At 34.4% G+C, this 21,834-nt stretch overlaps 1 protein-coding gene across 1 annotated transcript in view; it reads left to right on the forward strand.

The window, feature by feature from the left end:
• The window catches only part of side-II (sidestep II), a 203,523-nt gene that overhangs the window by 132,594 nt on the left and 49,095 nt on the right, over positions 1–21,834 (forward strand). Inside the window, exons 7-8 of the mRNA XM_068765377.1 lie at positions 18,507–18,651; positions 20,754–20,884. Coding sequence (XP_068621478.1) covers positions 18,507–18,651; positions 20,754–20,884 — 276 coding nt within the window. The remainder of the gene's footprint in view (positions 1–18,506; positions 18,652–20,753; positions 20,885–21,834) is intronic.

Raw genomic sequence — 21,834 nt, forward strand, 5'->3', positions numbered from 1 at the left:
TGCATGTATAGTGAATTGTGAAGATCAATGCCACGGCCCCCATAACCACGATAGTTCAGTCAAACACAAACGACTAAGAAGAAGAAGCAAAGAACACAGGAAATATTTTACGAAAATTGTCGTCGACACAAAAAAATATAGAGCAGGACTGTTGTAGAGATCGGCGCGCCTCCACTTTCGAGAAGCAAGCGGCTTCAGCTGCTCTATGTCACGCCCCAGTTGTAACTCAGCGGAACAATTTTATTCCCGGGCCATTTGCTGTAAACTGCGAAAGTCATTCGAACAAAGTGCAGGCCTCGTAACACGTGCACCGCTCTGAAATATTACATTCATTTAAAAGGAATTCCTACGAATCCTTGAGGAGATACGTGAACTTGCAAGTTGTAACACATCTGAGAGCACGGCGCCGTGTGTGCGTCAACTGTACGCGACTGACTAATAATTTGGAAATCAATGGCAGATAACTCGTGCTACTGCTTATATTAGCGTTATAATGTCCCGCTGCTTCGACACGAACCTTTAATCGCGAAGGTTCCGTGTACTGTAGTTTTTATTTCAAATTTTCTGTATTTGTCAGGTATTTCGTTTTTTTTATACGATGTTCACCAACATTAAAATTTAAAGATCATTTTCTTACATATTTAAGAACTAAATTTATGAATAAAATTTAGTTTGAATTAGAATGATCCCAAGTAGATATAATATAACGCAAATATTTAGTTATAAAAGTTAAAATACGAGAGCAGAGATAATGTTCTGCAGCGTGACATTTTCTATGTTACGTTGATATGATTATGCGGAGGCGGTAGAGAAAAAAGAAAACCTGCGAACAATGACCTACAACTCGCAATCCCTCGCGTTGCGAACTAAGCTGGAATCTAGAAATGAGGTCGGGATTAACACGAGCTCGGGAAGTAATATCGGAACACAAACATGGCGTAAATTATTATGTAATATTTTTGCAGGGAAAATCTTAAATCAACAATGTGGGCAAAAATATCGCGAGGAAACCACCTTCCTCAAACTACAGCGGACCCTCGATGCACTTCTGCACGTACGCACGTACTTTACCGTCAACAGGAAGCCTTTACTCCAATAGAGTAAACATTAATATCTTAATAATAAAACTTATCCCTACATCTTTAAGAATCACACACGAGACTATGAGTAACTAGATTATAGGGTTGGAATATATAGAAGTTTAAAAACGCGATGTTCGTGTCACGCGACCTGGACTGTCCATTTGCCGAGTCCCTTTTACCTTTCGGAGATCTGCTCCCCTTCTGATACACAGCGCTTCCTTTCATAACAATCGTTAAGCCAAACATCATGTGAACATCTTGCACACTTACAAAAGCATTCCTCCTTTAGTCTTTCATATCAGCTCCCTTAACTTTGTTCCTTCTAAGTTAAAATAAAATTACACACACGATTATCAATATTTCTTTATCTACCCGGTCCTTAGACGATCACTACAAGTCATAGATCTTCATCGATCATAGAGGAATATACCATAATTGTCACGTTTGCCGGGAGGGTTGTATTATCTCTGGAAACTTATTTGTAAACTGTAGCAATATATTACTAATTGACGGTGTGAATTGAGATTGCTACCCGGTAATCAAACCCTAAAAAATTTAATTCCTCTTACTTCTCCCGTAATTATTGACTGACAATCAATAAAAAACACAATAAAATAAATAGCAAAAATATCAAGAAAATTTACATAATTTAATGTAGCCCCCTGGTGTACGGATACGGAACTATATATACGTCATTAGTGCTTACAAATAAAAAATAAATTTTGCTTTAGGTATTGAAGCCCTAAATGAAATTGTCCTGAATCTCAACGTACAAACTGCGTGTGTCCTTACATCTGTACTTCTAAGAGAATAACACTCTTACTATTTGCTTCGTATCCCTTACTAAGGGAGGTTCAGCCTTTTTTTGGTAAATTTATCGCAAGCTTTGTTACGCCAACTATGTCAGTCTTCGGCGATGAGTATTGCTATATCGGCTACTGTATCGAGTGTGATTCGCGTCTAACCGACGATCTATATTTCCTGTGATCAAAAGTTTTTCCAAGTTGTCATTCTCTCTCTTTACTTTGTCATCAACAATCAAAAATCCGTTTCGTGCTTTGATAGAAAGGTTTTAAATTGGTAACGATGCATTGGTTCTACAAGCACTCCAAGGTATTCCTGACATGTATATCCAGTACGACACCTCATGATCAAATCTCAAACCCAAATAATAAAATTAACAATCAGATATTCCTCACCAACTGGACCCGGGGTCTGAATATCCTCATCGAATAATTAATACGGGTGTAATTCCGCCGAGCGCGCCCGCAGACATCGCGCGCAGAGTCAAATTTAATGATTTAGTTTGCAAGTTAGCCCCGGCTGCTGCGGCCGAGTAGTTCACAAACTCATAGAACGATTCCGAACAACAGGAAACTTAATGCCGAGGCGATATTGAAAGTTCGGTGAGGCGAGTAAATGTTCGCCGTATAAGCGCATTGCAAAGCCGCGCCGCCCGGCGACTGCGACTGCAACTACAACTCTTGCGCTATGTACAGCGGTCCTTGCGACCGGTACATAAGCACACCGGTATATAACTTGCCCGTCCGCAGCTAACACTCGTCTCGTATTAGACGAAGTAGTTTAGACATTAGAGATTCATTCAATAATCTCCCGTCTTAAAATCTATCAATCCTTCTCTATCAAGAGCGTTGCGTTTATACAAGGTGATTGGAGCACTTGCTTATGCTTTGACCGTTTATACCAAACTGCGATCATATATCTAACACCTATATCCGAATGCTTAAATTACAGTGTTATGATAAAACTAAAACATTGTCGATAGTTCGACCTCGGCGTCCCCAAACATTTTTAATATTTTAATTGGATTGAAATTTATTATCTATATCGTAAAAAAACACATTTTTTTATTTATAACTAATCTAATACAATATCTTAAGTATTGTGAACATACAGAAATAAGCGTTGGCTTCTATTACATTCCAATTCCATTGAAGTTGCCAAGAAAACTATTATTTTTTTGTTTTTTATTTGTTTTTTTTTTGTTTTACCGTTTCTTTATTGTTTTTATGTTAATATACTGTCTCATTGGTCATAGGTGTAAAATCTTTAAATAGGTGAACATATATCTCATGCGTCTGTCTGTCATAAAGTTTTAAAATTTTTACATCTATTTTTAATTACCCTGTATAAAGTGATCGCTCTGAAATATGTCTATTTTTTCCGTTTGTAATGGGACAGTCATATATCTTTTGGAAGTACAAACTTTGCACAGTTAGATTGTTGACAATAATCAATTTTAATATGTAGCAATCCTGATTTTAAAAACGCTTTTTCTAACTGTATTATCATTACAATACTTATTATTTCTATTGGTTTCCGGACGAGCCTTAATTGAAAATGAAAAGGAAATATACTCAAATTTATAAAGCTTCAACATCTGTATTCAATGTATGTTTATACGATGTATGTTTTTTACTTCTTGTATTGTGAATGTAGAGTTAATTATAAGTATTCAAAACAATTGAGAGGCGACCGAGAGAGACACGAACAAGTGCGCGGGCGGCGCCCGCGCGTCGGCCGCCCCGCTGGAACGCCAGCGCGGGTTCAATTTTCCAAAGCTCGTATTCGCCGCCTGATTAACTGACACCTCGAGGCCGGAGCGCAGCTTTGAATCTGCCGGCTGCGCTGCTCAATGCGACGTATTTACGAGGCAATTTCAATGCTTCCACAATCTAAAATAGCTCCTCTAGGAATGCGCCGATGCAATATCAAATAAACACTCCGCACAACACTGCTTATTTCACATTGTGAACCGTTCCGTATCGTTACATAGTTCCATGGCTCATACGTTTTAATCGTCGAATGTAAATTGTTAATTAATAAAAAAAAAATCTCACGTTTTATGCTACAGAACTAATTCTATGTAATATTTTTATTAGTTTAGACATCTAGAGTTTAAACATAGAGATTTGATTGATGTAAAAACTTTGACGAATGAATTTATTTGCTCAATAGCTGTTAACTAATGTGTAGTGACTATCTATATCAAAATCAATGGTTTCAGACATTGGTAATAACGTAATAATAGAACAACAAAAAAGCATTTTCGAAATTCGAATTGTGACATTTTAGAAATAATTATCTCATGCTATCTGTCGCCGCAGACTACGTGCTGTCAGAAATTATTGTCATATCGCATCCCCGCTGATAAAAATGAATTATTGTAACATATCAGTATTCAGAGTGATCGAAAATAAATAAAAAATCTTTAAAGATTTTTTCTGACAAATAAGATATACATTTACCTATTTATATATTTAATTAATCATTCTGTATTTTTATATATAGATTTATAATAAAGAAAAATTGAGGTTAAAATTTGTGAGTAGTCTTTGAATCGATATACAATTAATTGTTAAATATATAACTTTAATAATTACCAAATTAATAGGAACTGTTGCTTGACAAGCTGACGGAATAAACACGATAATTTGATTTGATTTGAATTATAGTAAGTAGTGCCCATTAGCATAAGTAAGAAAAGGACACATGTTTAGCCACTTCCGCACATGCAGTGGTAGTCGTGCAACAAAGTGCACTGGCCGCCAGCCCGCTGATAAATGCGTATGCGGCAAACAAAGCGATTCACACAACCGCCACCGCCAAATTACTCAACACGTGTTTCACCCCTACACGGGGCATCTTCAGGAGTTATGTTACACCGATTAGTGCCAAACGCAGAGACTCTGTGTTTGGCACCACTGCATGTGTAGAAGTGGCTAAATATTGGTCCTTTTCTTACTTAGGATAGACTTCCGCAAGGTAACACCTGATTCCATTAAATACCCATTAGTATATTCATATAAGATATTTTTATCTGATTATTTTTTCTTTCAACTTGTTTTAACTTTTCTAATTTATTTTTGTTTTCATGATGTTAACTTGTTCGTCTTTCCTTTATTAATTAATCTCCGTACAACTTGAAGGTTAACTGGTAGAGAATAACTTCGGCGTTAAGTTCGCCGCTATACTTAAAATTAGTATAAAATTTAATAGAATCAGGCGTTACCACGCGGAAGTCCATTCTAAGTAAGAAAAGGGCCAATATTTAGCCACTTCCGTACATGCAGTGGTAATCGTGCAATGAAATGCACCGCCCGCCAGCCCGCTGATAAATGCGTATGCGGCAAATAATGCGAATCACACAACCGCCACCGCCAAATTACTCAACACGTGCTTCACCCCTTCACGGGATGAAACACGTGTAACTAACATAACTGCTGAAGATGCTAAATATTGGTCCTTTTCTTACTTAGTATAAAGTATTATAAATAAATATATTACATTGCAGCATCGGTGACGATGTTATCGGTGTAATTGTTCAAAGATGAAGCAATGATCGGTTGTGTAATGGAGTCTACACACAATCTCGAGGTGTGAAACTTACTAATAATTCAGAGCGGTGGTGTGAAGGTAAACACAGTGCACAGTCCGCGCGCTGTGCAAACACGGCCGCGCAATCAATGCACAGCTACGTCTCGGCGTCGTACACCACTCGCCGGCACCTGCGCGCATTACCATAACTCATTAATGCTAATTGATGTTTATTGACCGATTTGATTGCTGTTTGCCACAACATATCTTTACATATAAAACATATGTATATGTTTTCATTTATTACACGTTCCGAAATAAATAATGAAAATATCTAATTTTTAACTAAATTTTTATTAAAACCTCGCTTCTCTCTTAAACTGTACTGGTTATAATGATTCGCCTGTCGGCTGGACGCAGGCCGCGTCATACAGATCTTATTGAAAATCTTTAGAAAAAGGTTAACCTAAAGTGGACTGTGGTTAAAATTATAATTATTCCTATAGAACTATTGAGGAATGATTGTATAATTTATTGATAATATGTTAAATAAATATACATGTAATATAATTTTTTTAATCGAAATTGGGTTTTAAACGAATAAATTCCAATAGTTCGACCGTACTATCAAAAGCATAGTTTCAATAATCAAAATTTTTTCATTTTTCCCCAACTTTTTTCCTTGTTTTTCTTTTTTTCTTCTATATCTTTTTTCTACGAAAAACTAAACTCCTACATAGTATTGAAAACAATAAAATTTGAATTAAATTGCTAGTTTTTCGCAAGTAATAACGTGATCCATCAAAATAGGTATTAATTTTTTGTGAAAAAAAAATAGTGACGATATATGGTAGATATATATCGATACAAACTATTCGAATAATATCGATATATATAAGGTTTAATGAATACCTTTTTTGTAGACAACTTTGTATATTAAAACACAATTAACTTATTAGCCTAATAGTAGTATGGTTAGTTTTCTATTTGACGTGGATCTCGTTAGTGTGAAGGCCTCTTTCACTTTCCAGATTTCTCTGTCTTTAGCAAGAATCACTTCTACCCTGCCGCTGCAACAATATCATCAACCCACTGTTTTGGAGGTCTATCGACATTTGTTTTTCTTAATGGTCCTTTCAATCGAGTCACTTTTAGGGTCCACCTATCTTGTCTTTAGTCCTTGAGATATGACCAGCTCATTGCTACACATCTGTATTATCCTGCTATAAATATAAAAAAGTTTATTTAGTAAAAACTCTTTGAAGGACCCATTACAGTCTTTAGTGATAAAGCGTAAGAGTTAATTGCTGTTGCCACGGAATTAAAAATACTGGAGGCAGCGACCACAAAATGACTCGGTTTTTTATGGGCTCTTCTCGGTGCAGGGTATGTTTGGGACGCTTGTAGATATATTTTAAAGAGAATCTACATTTGGTTTAAGTTTCTTTGAAATTACGTCACTACAAACAGCTCTAAATGCGTAAAAATATTAATAAATACATCCAAGTACAATTTTAAGCTTTAAATGCCAAACAGAGAGCATCTATCCATGACAAAAGAATATCTTTGTTGTAATGCCTTGTGTAGTATGTTACTGTCACTTCAGCATCTTATTTTTTTTAAATTAAATTATTACTTCACCCTAGCATCTATTATAAATATTTTTCATGTTTTATAGTACTACTTACTATTTAATACTACACATAGCCCGCGACAGTTGCGTGCAGTGGTTGCATAGCGGTAGAGAACTCAGACTAGCGATCATAGGTCGCGGATTTGAATCCCAGGATACAATCTTATATAAATTACACTTTGTGCTTAACGTTTTTTTTTAATTGGCAGCAGTCTTTTGTGTAATATTTATCCCCTCTGTAGATATCTTTAGGGAAGACCTATGCCTTGTAGTGGGCGTAAATTGGCCAATACAAAATATATAAACAAATATTCCAATAGATATTTGTTATTTAGGACACAACGTTAGCGGCGAGATACAAACAAATTGCGTTTTCACGTCGCGGCTGAATGAAGTAACCTCGTCCCGCTGACCTGCACAACAATTATTTTACAATTCCGTGCAAATGGCGCAGCGAAGCGACGCGTACACCAAGCGACGTAGACATTGCAATATTGTCTATGCTTAAAAAGAATTGTGTTAAACTTAGAAGGGGCACCGTACGTGTTCGTCTAGAGTTGAGAGGGAAGGACATGGTTCGAACGAGCCCTTGTGAGCGAACATCTGCTGAGGTCGCTGTAATTAGTGCCTTGTGGAGTAAAAATCACTGTTATTTCGTTTGAAATTACAGAATATGAAAACGTGTAGTACATATTAAAATTAATTACTTAATGTTAGTTTTGACACGAATATCTTATAATTATTTTTTTTTTAGTCGAACCTGAATCTAACGACTTTGTAATTAAACTTTTTTGTTAATAAAAACATCATATAACTATAATGTTTTTATTACGTAATGTTTCGGTCTTTTCATATGTAATTAAAAAATTACAATAGAATTTCAATTGATTTCATATCCGTTACTTCGTTACGTGTATTTTATAAATACAGTAAATGTCTTCAAGAAAGCTATTCTATTGGTGTTTGGAGTATGTTCAAAAAAGATACACGCGCTATATGGTCTGCTTACTATCCACGTCATATCTTTTACTTTCGTTTGTATACGGATCTTCTAAAATCTGATCCGATCTAGGGAAGACCTGAACAAAGCCCCTTCCATTGCTGGGGACAGGGACTGAATATAAGTATACCTGGACGACAAACATATAACATAACATACAAGTAGAGTAAAGAAGATCACGCCAAATAAGCAATAGGTGTCGAAACTTCTTTTTGAACATAACCATTTATCGACTCTCTAATTCCGGTTAATTAAAAAAAGGACTAGCTATAGATGGGAAAAGAAGAATGAACAAAATAGTATCTGTGACAATAATAAAATCAATAAAATATATTTGACCTTTGTAAATTTCTATGAGCTGATTTGAGTCGAGGATTCGAAAGTACGAGATTAGGTTGGAAGAAGTGTTAAACAGAAGTAAGTAATAGAGTGGTCAAAGAATGAAAAATTGTCGCTCGAAAATGTAGAACCGTTTAAAATCACATCTATTCCAGTAAAATGCTTAAACTTATAGCTCATTTGCTGTTAAAATTTAATATTTACAGAAATAATAAATAAGGTAATGATAATATAACAAGAAAAAGCGTTTTTATTACATCTTTAAATTATTGTCATATACTATCTGTCCCACTATTTGTACTACCCGAAATTATGGCCTATCGCATTGTAAGAAAAAAAAATAACATAACATATTTCAGTGTATAGCTTTTGCTGCTATAAGCAATTACCATTTTTATTATAATTAATGTTTTTAGACAGTATTTCTGTTTTTCTATAGGCTTCTATGTACATAAGTTTCTACGACATTTCATACTCTACGTCTTAGCGACATCGATTAGTGAAATGCCGGCTAGTGGCCGACGCGAGGCGACTGGCTTCTGCTCGCCGCTTTCATTCGCATAGACTAGAGAAGCTTCTGAGGAATGCAGCGGGGAATTCCGAAGCGAAAACAATTTCAGCAACCATTAAGTCCATCGCCATATTTTGTTTCAGGTGTTTTATTGAGTTAAACTTCTACCAACGAACATGTAGGCATACACAGGTTTTAAATTCATATTCAAAAAGGAAATTCAGAAGTAAAGTAACAGAATCTAATAGTTTAATTATTTGTAATGTAGATGCTTTTGGCTATATTGTATTATGTATGAATGATAAGACAAGTTGACAAGTCTATTATGCAATAGAAGAACATCAGACATGAAATTCAGACAGCGCTGGTCATATCTTAATCGCTCCTTTGTTTGTATGCAGCCAGTAACATTTGACAAATATTTATTTTAACTACATAGGATATCTAGCTGTTAAAACGTATCGATATTTGTACTGATCCGAGAAATGGTCGCTTGTAATTGACCCTATAAAAGGCTCTAGATCACACATAAATCAATGAAGAGGGCTATGCTCAGAGTTTTGCTGCTATATCGAATCAGAAACAGTTAACAGTTCAAGGTTAGTCATTGTGGCAATGTTTGATGGAGGCCTATACCTTGCAATGAGCGTCAATCGGCTGATATGAATGAATAAAATGGTAGTGAAGCAACTATAACTATAATTGTCTGTCATAGGCTAAAGTCTTGAATGTGGAAAGTCCGGAAATGACTCAAAAGTAATATCATCATGTAAACCTTGAACTTTTTAAGATGTTGATGAACAAATACGTGTTGTCGTGTGTTCGGATCTCGAAGGAGTCACTGGCCTGGTGAAGTGTACAATAAGGAGTTCCCCAAGGCAGATTGAAGTGATATGCGGTCTTGACGTAAGCAGGTCAATGATCCCATTCTAAAGTCCACTACTTATATGTATCATACCCTTGTTGATGTAAATTTAAATCAATTTTTCAATTAAATTTATACATAGGACTAGGGAGTTCTTTTCATATGCAAAAATAATAAATGTTTTAAAGAACCAACATCAAATGATGTATAAAAAATAGAAACTTGATCACGTACGCGCACAACCGTTTTGCAATTCAGATTTAAAACAGATGCCGCGATGCGCTTTGTAACTCGCCGACCCGATTACTTGCTGCTCGTTGGTAAATTAAAAATAAACGTCACTGATCGACTATTCAGCGTTGTTTTATGCTCTTTTGAACTATTCAGCGCACATGTCGCCGGTTCTTTCAACAGGAGATCTGTATGAATATACTCTTAGCCGGAGAGCTAAGGGCGACCTATTTTCCTTATAGCCTATCCTTAAAAAGAAAAAAAATTAACACACGCTAAGTATAGTCAATTAAAATTATTAATGTCACTTTTGCTTATTATAAACACGTGTTGTTATATAAATAAATCTACATTAACGCCGTCATCATTTTTGTAGTACAATGTCCACTACTGAACATGGGTCTCTCCCATAGATTATGTATAAAGATTTCTGGACAGCACATGAGTTCCGCTTGTTCGCCATTAAACATAAAATAGTGATTTTATAATTTAAGCTTGGTATATTGTTAAATCTATTTTCAAATAGCAACTAATTCCGGCCGGCTGTACTAAATAGATCAGCGCTCCGAGCATTTTATTGCACCTCGCTATTAGGAACCTCCAGTTCCACCCCATATTTTGTTGGGAACAGGGATTTAATTTCTTTATTAAATTTTTAACTTCCTTTTTATTATTTTCATACTCTTCTTCCATTCTTCACAATCTCTATCATTCTGTTTCTCAGTCCATTCTTTTCACCAATGCTCAATTACTGCAGTTTAGTTTATTTATACAATTTTTTTATGTAATTCACGGCTTTTTAAGTTAATTTTACATCTTATACCTATATAGTCTCCTATAGTTCTCCTATTTCTCTTATTTTTAATATTAGTATTTACATATTTAATTCATTTCTATTAAAATTAGTTTTAATGTATATTTTTAAATTAAAAATCGTAAATTTATTTGAAAAAAATGTACAATCTACTTCATGAGTTTCTTGTCAAAATAAATTTTAAAAAAGCGGCTTTCATAAGCTTCAGTGATCGGAAAAGACCTACAAACTTGAAATAGCGGCTGGTTAGTTTCAAAAGTAATATCCAACGCCGAAGTTTGCGAACAAAGCTGCAATTTACTGCCGCCGATGACACGAGTTGCAGGACTTCGTTAATATTCTCTATTGTAATTATTGTTCAAAAGAATATAATGCGTCGTTAATGCGACGGCTTGCTTTCGAATCGAACATACTCTTCAAGCGAATACGCAGCGTATTCGTCGAGATTACGTGATACTGTTGCACATAATTATACTTGACGTCCATAATAAGTCATCAAAGTTTCTTTATGCTTCATCACCATTATTACCCTCTTCGTCCACTTACATCTGATAGCTGTTTTGAGAACTTCGGTCACATTTTAACATCACAATCACACGAAAACTTAAAAAAAATTTCTCCCTCTTATGCAGTCTGTGACACAATAAATGATCTGCTCATTGTCTATGCAGATCACATTTTTGCTTTTTCTGGTATTTCTAATAGTAAAATGTAAGTAGTAATCCTGTTCAGTTAGAAAAGCCTCCACAACCATTAAAGTACTAATGGAATACGTCTATTCAGTAGAGTAACTTTCCGAATTTCCGAAAAAAAATCCGAATAAGTCAAATAATATATTTATACTTATTATTTTCTGAATGTAACTTTTATTTAATAAATAATCAAAGTAATATTTTTGGAAAAATCATTTACTAATATAACGCATATATTTTAGGAAAATATGTATCGTAAATAAAATAATAAAATTATTGAAAGCTCGACCTACTCTGAAACAGTGTGGGAGTAAATGTTTATTCAACTTTTTCATTTCGCATTAAAAATAAAATAATTTTAAATTCTTCTTTTTTGATACATATATAAGTTAATATGTAGAAATATTTGATTAGCCCAATAAAATTCCGTAAGAGCAGATATCAAATAAATAAAACTTTTGTAACAAATGTAAAACACATCGATCCATTTATAAAGAGGACGACAAACGGCGTGTAGCGCTAAAGCCTCCGACGAAGTTGGGCTGTGATAATCGCATACGTGGCGCTCATACTGGGATTTATAGCGCCGACGTGAGCGCTCCGACGCCAATGCAAAACAATTGCCAAAAATGCGGCAACGCTGCGCGCTTTGTTGACTACGAAATCTGATGCTCGCTCTGCCGAGCCGGGCAATCCCTCCCAATGTGTCCATCGGTATGTTAAACAATACGACACGTGAAGCTACGAGGACCTACACACTGCTACGGGAAGCTACGAGATACATCGATCTCTACGACTACCATTCAAAAGATCTATACAGCTTGATTGCTTATAGTTATAAAAGATTTAAAGGGTTAAATGTATGCTGACAATCAATGTATAGGTACACCCTATACAAATATTTATAATTTCTGAGATACTAAATAACGCGGTGCACTTTTTAGAAACTGTTTTACTACATATTAAAACTAATTATTGTCAACCATCTATAGCTGGTGAATTTGTGTTATCAGAAGTTATTAGCTTGTTGCTTTCAAATAGAAATAATAATTTAAAATATTTGACAGTTATCAAATTATACAAGATAACTTGAAATAGGTTGACAAATTTCATAGCTTTTATCTGTCAAATGAGCTATAAATTGACTCTTTTAAAACTCTCACCTATGAACAATACACTGTATACTACAATGACGTAAGGATAAAGCTATTTACATATAAAGCATAAGAATTATTAGATATCAAATGTTTGATATTAAACAAACATCGGCGCTGTCAAAAAATATTTTGACATATAAATAACTAAGTAGTCTTTAAGATATTATTGTATTTAAATTCTTCTTTTCAACGATAGTCCACGCTGATGTATTATATACATCATATATATGTATAATACTATTAGCGTACCATTTTCGTCTGCACAAATATCCTGCACAAGTAAAGTTTTTCTCCTTCGTATGTACATAATATAAAGGATTTATATTGTTTCCATCACCTGTTAAATCATAAGCATGCGCATGTTTATACACGATTATACATATATATGTTGAGTAATGCAAATAAAAACAAAGATATTTAAATGTGTAAAGAAAATTAACATATAAACGACTAGAGAGGCATCTGAATTTGATTTAGACTTTTCCTGTAGAATTGCAAGAGCGCTGATTTTCAGTACAGCCCGCGTTTGTGCTCGATATTTTTTAAACTATATACAAATAATACATTTGATAGACAAATTCAGCAGTGGTAGCACAGCGGTAGAAGACTGAGTCATAGTCATAGATTGCGGGTTCAACTACCAGAATACAGTCTTATATACAATTCAAATTTTGTGCATTAAATACATAGGATTGCCACTATTCACCAAAAAGTTTCCGGAGGATGGGTAAAGCTCGATACGACACTGCGATAGCCAACTCGCTTGCCAAGCGTGGCGGTTGTGGTATATCTCTCTATAGATATTTTTGGGAGAGGCAACAATTAACAATATTAAGATAATATAATCTTAATATACATAATAATTATTATGACTTTTATAAGTCATAATTATTATTATAAACAAATTCAAATTCAAAAATTGTTTTATTATTAAACAGTTTTATTTAGTTTGACCCGTACAGAATTTATTTGTTTATTTATTTGGGTCAAAATTAGAAATTGAAATTTAAGCACCTTCCCGTTGTCAGATTGATCTGAAATTTGGTACACACATTTAATTTAGATGACAATACAATATAATAAAATCAATAACATTACAAATCTAAGATGGCCGCCGATACAAAATGGCGGATTATATATTTTTCCTTAACCCCCTCAATATGTGGTGTCAAATGAAACGGCTACACTAGTAAAACACGATGATTATGTCAAAATTTAAAATTCAAGATGGACGCCGTTCCAATATGGCGGACTAGGTACATATTTTTCCACAACCACCACAAAATGGGTATCAAAAAACCGTTTAACTTGAAAGTTTTTTAAATGTATTTATATAAGATCGTAACAATCATTTATATTAGTCAGCATACATTTAAGATATAATTTCTATTATGTAGTTTTAAAATATTGGAGAAATAGATAGTTTTTCTGAAAAATGTTGAAGCGACATAAATCAAAAATCAGTTGTTAGATAAGATACTAGTCGCAGACGGGTGGCACTTGGCGATAACGATGTTTGCCCTCGCGCGCGTGGTCCGGGGAAAATATTGCGCGGCCGCCGACGCGCGATCCATCACCGCGGCCCCGATAAGCGGCGTATTGACGGACTCCCGCCGCGCCCGCTTCCTGCCGCCACTTCACTACACTTTCTTTCGAGAGTTGCGGAACCGAACATTTTTCAAAGTTTGCGATTATCGCGCTTCCAAGCACACTCCCCGCGCTGTCAACAACTTGTGACGCGACCATAAGGAAATAAACTGATATTAAAATAACTATAATTTACGCAAATGTTAGCAACTATCACATTTCTAACTATATTTTTGTGATTAAACTTTTTCAAATACAACATTGTTCAGGAACCAAAAGCCTTAAGTGTAGAAGATTCTATGTCATTAATTTAATAAATATAGTGATGTAAATTGCATTACTGTTCCATACGGAATACTTTTGTTTACAAAGTTACAAGACTATTTATAAATCCTACAATCGCAAGCCGTATTGTGGCTAAGTTTGTCGACCAGTGTTTTGTTGCACTTTAGGCGTTACTCGAAGTCTGTTATAACTAAAGAAGACAATTGTTGTTCTATTAATATAAGATATGAATGATACCGACAGGCAAATGAGACGTGGTTTCGACAAGTCACAGTTTCAGTTAAAGTTAAAATGTTAATTTTAATTTCTAATCGATTTTAGAAATAATTATTGACATATTTTAATTTACTATTTTAGTAAGTAGATATCGAGTTAACATCAACATAATGCGCAGATAAGATGGACGCTGAAGCCTTAAGGTTCTCATGGAGTGGTAAACACAACGTAGGACGTACAATCACAATGTGGACAGACGATCTTGTTAACGTAGTCCGAAGACCCTGGATCCACTGGTTATATCCTAAATCTAAAATAATTATGAAGACTGATAATTTTACATCTATTTTTAGCTAAGACATATTTTCCTATTTCTTTCTACTTGTGCAATTCTGGTCCACGTTTTTAGTGTTATTTCATTAATATCATCTTTCCAGCTGCCTGCAAAAATGTTAACTTTTGTTTCATGTTTCTGTGCCTCTTATAACAAAAGCCTGTACATCTCTATTTAAGTTTCTTAACTTTAGATGTTACATTTACTTTTGTGTACTTTAGAAAAATAGCTTCGTTCTTTATTATTATTTGTCTTTTTTTCTTATGTGCAACTTTACTCTTTGTCGAGTGTTCATTTGTTTTTTTTAACGAAACTGAAATTTCGTTAAATAAAAATAGTTTTGTGCACTTTATACATATATAACTATATATTTATTTTGATAGTATATTTGTTATTACTTGCTTATGATTTTAAATAGATAGCACACATATCGAACTATTATCATTACTACTATTGTTTTATTTAACTATTAACATTTCAACTACAGGCCGTCACTGCTAGTTATAGGCTTCTTTTCCCTATAGATTACCAATAGGACCGGTCAAAATTACTTGTACCCAACGTCTTCCGACGACGTCACTGGGTTCCTCTCCAGAACCTACAGGTCCCAGCGACCCATGTGTTCTGCCCACTTAGTCATTATATTAATTAAGTCATTCAAATGTCTAGATAAGAATAGAGCAATGGTGCGTAAACTACCTATCGGGTGCTTTCAATAGTTGATATACAATTTGGTTGTCATTTCAAAATGATCGTCGTTCCGGAATTCACGGGACGTTATCGAGTATCAGTTTTGACGTCGGCTTAATTATCCCGCCGCCGGACACTGCGCACCGGAAGTGATTGATGCAAGCTGATTAGCATTTCATTCCGCTGCAAATCAATTAAAGCTCCAATCGTTTCTATTATTTCATTTCAAATTGATGTTTACATAGAAATTGTGACTAAAACGTGAGTGAAAATTTCAAACATAAATGTTATTAACATTTGTACACTCTCTTAATTGAATTTAGTAAATAAATCGCCAAGACGACAAAGAAAACAAAACTTGTATAACATATATCACAACTGTTCTATGATGCGTAGTGTTTAAAATTAGGTAACATACGCGGTACGCAGGCTGCAGTAGTGTTAGCAATCCAGTGCGATTAGGTACAAGGTCGTATTTCTGATATATACATTTCTACACATATCTATTGGCTTAAAAAATTCTCTTCTACACATAATATTAACTTTACTTACAAATTTGTTAAGGGTTATTTGGTTTTATTAAATTAAAATGGAACGAAACAATAAATAAACAATTTAAAAATGGATATAGCTCAAAATAAAACAATTGTAAACTTTGTGAAACATGAGTATATTATACAAGCAGTCGTTCACAACCCAGATATATTAATACCTTGGATGTGGTACCAATGAAAACATCCTCACAGCGCCTGGACCGCAGCGGTAACAATCGGTCGACGTGCGCCGGCGCAGAGCACACGCCGCCGCTGCGATCGCGGGGCGTTGACCAACGCACGACTCACTGCATTCCATCTAAAACAAAGTCAATTAACAGACGCGACTTCGTACCTGCACTGCTGGTCTTTAACGCATATTGTACTATGAGAGATCCGTATTAAATATAAATATCAGGAGCAGTATTGAAAAAAGGTAGTCTATAACTCTGTCATTATCAACATTATATCGATAATTACTACACTTTTGCGTAAGTCGTCAGTTTAAGCAACAAATATACAGGTGTCCGGTTGCAAGTTAATGTTTTTAAGCATAAATAAAAAAATTATTACTTAATTTATGTGTAGTTTTAATAAATGCAGTAAACAATAGAACTGTGGAAATATTTTGTAAAAATACATTTACAAAAAAAGTATATCATTCCAATGTCTTCTGTCTAGTTGTATACACTGTTTAAAAAAAGTGTACCGTTTTCTACGTTACTTATGTGATTCAATTGAGTTGATTTAGCAATGAATCATTTCCTAATTTCACAAAAGCTCTAGATGGTTGTTATCATATATATATATATTTTTTTTTATTTATTTATATATATAAACGAAAGGCTCTACCACACTATGCTGTTTTCACGCTGTTTATTACTTTATGAAATAATCGTATTTAAAAAACATAAACCACCAGACAGCCCGTATATGGAAGCGACGGTACGCATTAGTTTTATTTTGGTGTTTCTGTTCAATGTTTCTCGTCTCTTCCACTTTCTTTATCTTTTTCACTCTAGCTTGTTAAATATCTAATCTTTACTATGTATTATAAGTGTACAGAAGTAAACAAATTAATCGATTGATCAAATTTATTACATCCAGTCGAATCTCCTATTAAAACCTTCGTGCTTTCTTAATATAAAAAAGTTTAGGTGAAACTCTTTAATATTTCAAACTTGATGAAGCTGTAATTGACCTAGACATATTGAACGAAAAATATTGTCACGATGGAAACACCACACATGTAAAGAAATTAATAACATAATTATAAATATCATATAACTGGAAACAGATCTAATTCTGAGCACATTAATTTTGTAAATTCCACATATTCTACAAGATTTTATGAAACGTACAGGCTTTCTATAGAATTTCTCAGAATCACATTCACCGCTGCTATATATTCATTTATACCGAAAGCCTTTAGACGAAAACACGAAGTTCCAATTTATTAAAATTAAACTCCTTCGCGACCCGCAATTCTCGTCGTGTTTCTAAGTATCAACGCGTATGTGCGGGAATATTATTTTCACATAACATATATCATTATCTAAATAATCAAAATTTAATTATAGAAGTATAAACTTTAGAATATTTCCACCAATTCAACTATTCTTTCTTTTCAGTATTTTTGTTAAGGCACAAGGAAAATTCTTTTAAAGTGAAAAAAAATTCTAGGAAAATAACGCTTTTCTTTTCCACTATCTATTCTACCATATAAAATAAAACACCATATCTGACAAACATAAGACGTCAATCAAAACCACAAAAAGAACATGTTAGGGTGTAATCAAACATAAAATATTATGTATCATTACTCAACTGTCTCTATTATAGCGCAGTCTTCCGATATTACTTATAGTTAAGGCTATATATAGGTTGACTGTGGTAACTTTTGTTTAACAAAAACTGAACTTAATTCTACTTTCACTAATGAAGTTGTAACTTATGATAAGATCACATTATCGACACCGGTAGCTACTTAAGAATAATTTTCTCTAGACAACATATTGCTTTTCTTGCAGTATACGAAAAAGATTTTAGTAATTCAGAAAATAAATTATAAATAGAGTGGACAATCGGAGGTAAGTATTGTTATTTGTTGGGGCAGCTTCTTTGAAATGAATTTGAAGCATTTCATGCAGCACTTTTCTGAAAGAATGTTCAGTGGATAAACAAGAAGTCTGGTTACAGGAGGAGTTGCGAGACAACCTGACGGTCAGCGTGATGAGCTTCGTTCCTACCCTGGACGATGACGGCAAACCGCTTACCTGCCGCGCAGAGAACCCCAACGTCACCTCGCTATTTCTGGAAACCTCTTGGGTCATCAGCGTTGTTTGTGAGTATTATACCGGTATTGTACGAAAATATTATTAATATATATTCTATGTAAATGATTAACATTTTAACGAAAGTCTAAATAGTGGAATGTTGCTGTGATTATATGTATAAAAGACTGGATGGCAAGGTTAAAATACCCAATCACGATCACGGTTTATAAACATAGCTAACCATACTTACATTAGATGTGAGCAAAACCAATAACATTGATTATAATTATATGCAGAGTAAAAAAATCAATATTATTATAACAATTAATGTATTAACAGAAGTTAATGAAAGTCGAAAGTAATATACTATGGGCTCGCGTAATTCAAACATGACAAGCAAGTTTCTATCAATCGAGTCGTGCACTCTTGTCGGAGTGTTCAAGGGCAAACTCCGGACGGCCCCGGCGCCGCCGCTGCTCTCACTGAGCATCGCTGTGTAGATCGTCGTGTAGACGGTACAGACGAAATCATAGACTTTATATTTGCCCGTTGTCTAAAGTGTAAGGATATATAATCCAAGAAGAACATTTGTTTCAATTGTTTCATTGTTTTAATCGTTACACAAAGGCAATAATATCTCAAGTCGAACCCAGAACATGCAACTGAACCACATATATTATTGTATTTTAGTTATTTTAACAAGAGTAGTAATGGTGAAAAGGTTGCACGAACTGTAATTTTAAAAAGTGAAACATGTGAGTGTGTCGTTGAACTTAGTAAATAACTTAAGAGACTTAATAAGCATTGTAACGAGCAACGAAGTGAGCAAAAAAATAAATCCTGAAAATATTAAACGTAAAAGTAAAAAAAGTCACAAACGCTCATATCTGTGGAATACAGATCCTAATTAAAAAAAGTTATTTTGACGGCATTATATCCCATGGATCAATCCATGCTTTGGGGTAGAGTTGCAAATGTTCAAAATCTATTTGTTATGAAAAAGAGAGCCAATCGAACTATTTACGGCCTATGACCGTAGAATTCCTTGAGAAAACGATTTAAAGAAATCAATATTCTTACTTTGGCGTCTCAATATACTTATTATAATATTCCGTGTATAAACAATAATTATATTAAATACGAAAAGTAGGGAGAGTCTATAGAGGCTTTACAAGGCACCGTGAAGAACTGGCTGAACCGAAATTTTGACTGCTAATATCTCTAATGCATTCGTAATAAACGAAATCAGATTTTTAATAAAGATCTTCATAGCATTATTGAACTACCGTTTATAAATTTTAAAACGCACACTAAAAGTAAAATGACGGAAAAAGCGTTATATTCAAAAAACGAATATTTAAATGACAAGAAATGTATAGCAATAATGTCGCTCGAATGGTAGTTTTCATTTAGGCCATATCTGACAGAAAGTGTATATGCATAAACCATATAGTGTAAAGATAAAAATTAAACTCTTTAAAAAAGATTTGTTGTTGTAGAGTTCTTTCCTGCTCCTTCACTGCTAATAATAAAAAGTTTAATAAATGAATTTTATCTTTTCTTATCTTTATAAAGCTAGCATTTCTCGCTTTAATATCAAGTATATTTTGAAATTTGGAAGAAAATGCGAAATAAAAAAAATATTTTTGTATAAAATGTCATCTTTAGTATATGTTTTTGTACAATGAAAATACAATACATAGGTGTTGTTGCGTGTGAAGAAATGAAAGCTGAACAATAAGAAGCAAAACGATAATTATTTTTAATTTATTTATTTTCAAGCACCTTATTGTTGGATGTCCTAGTTACGAACTGTGTTAGAGCGATGTGCAATTGAGTGATAGATTTGAATGCAGAAATACATAAACAAAAAATTGGAATTTGTAATAGAACTATTGTTTAAGTTTATTAACACGTCAGCGTGAGTGAGTGTTAGGTAGGTAGTTTTACCCACATGTACCTACCTAAATGTTAATTTTGGGAAATCCTGTGTACACGAATATGTTGAATGTGCATTAGCATTAAATTTTTGAAGTTATTAATATTTAAGCAGATTGGAAATTTCAGCGAACTGCAGTCAAATTAACGTCGTGTATATCGGGGCTCGGCATTAATATTGTAGTTCTCCGAATTCACCCACGGGTTCTAAATGAAGCCCCGATTGGCGCAGACCCGCCGGTGGTGCGGCTGCGGCTGGGGAGCTCGTTAGCGGCCGGCGACATCAAAGAGGGCGACGACGTGTACTTCGAGTGCCACGTGCGCGCCAACCCTCCCGTCAGGAAGCTCTCCTGGCTGCACGACGTAAGTGAGGCCGCAAATTAGCGCCCAAACTACTCCCCCGGCCCCGGACCTTTCACCCTCGATGCGCGCTCGACTCTTGTGATTTCGACTCGCATACGTACACGCACTCATGCCGACGCATCCACGCACACATACGTGACCATCTTTTTCACTTTCTCTGTGACAAAATCACGTTTTCACTTTTATAGGAAAACATGACAGGATTTTTTGTTTTTTTAATCAAAAGCATGGATTCAAAATTTATTTCTAACGGGTAGTTTGTTTTTCACTAAAACTGGATCCACCGCCTACGATAGTGATTTGATATTTTGCAATAGAATTCAATGAGACTGAATTTAATAGTAAAGTGATAATGGTTTTATACGACGCAGATTTGGTATTGAATGTGACGGATGGTAAATATATTTGTTTAGTAATTATAAATAAACATTTGTCAGGTTAGGTTGTGTAAAAATATGTTAAATTGGCTTAAATTTCCGTGGCATCGAAAGTACGTACGTACTCCTTCTTTAAGAAACTAGTGAAAGAGCGTCACACGTTGGTGTTTTGTTGGTTAAATACTGTGTAGTGATATCGATTTACGTAAATGAAAACCAGTGGTCTCTATCTTAACCGGTAGGAACTAACATAAATATATATTTCCCTAAAGGTTCTCTTTTCAAGTGCCTTTTTATCACAAAAATATTTACAGAGGACTTAAAAAAGGGATTTGAGATTACACACTGAGTGATAAGACGTGCACTGTCCAACATAGGCCACACTCATAGATTTTCAATAGGATCAGTTCGAAGCGTCTTCCGACTGTTTTAATATTAGATTATTTCGTAACCAGGCAGACACGCCCTTGCTGTATGTACAGTATATGTAAGTGTTCCGGTTTGTTCTGTAGGAAATATGTAAAGACACCACCAAAGGTTTATATATAGGTATGTTTTGTATTCTTACAATAG

Source organism: Battus philenor, unplaced genomic scaffold (genome assembly GCF_028537555.1).
Source record: "Battus philenor isolate CCGP_79_NKW_IND1 unplaced genomic scaffold, ilBatPhil1.0.hap1 SCAF_2, whole genome shotgun sequence".
Classification (NCBI taxonomy): domain Eukaryota; kingdom Metazoa; phylum Arthropoda; class Insecta; order Lepidoptera; family Papilionidae; genus Battus; species Battus philenor.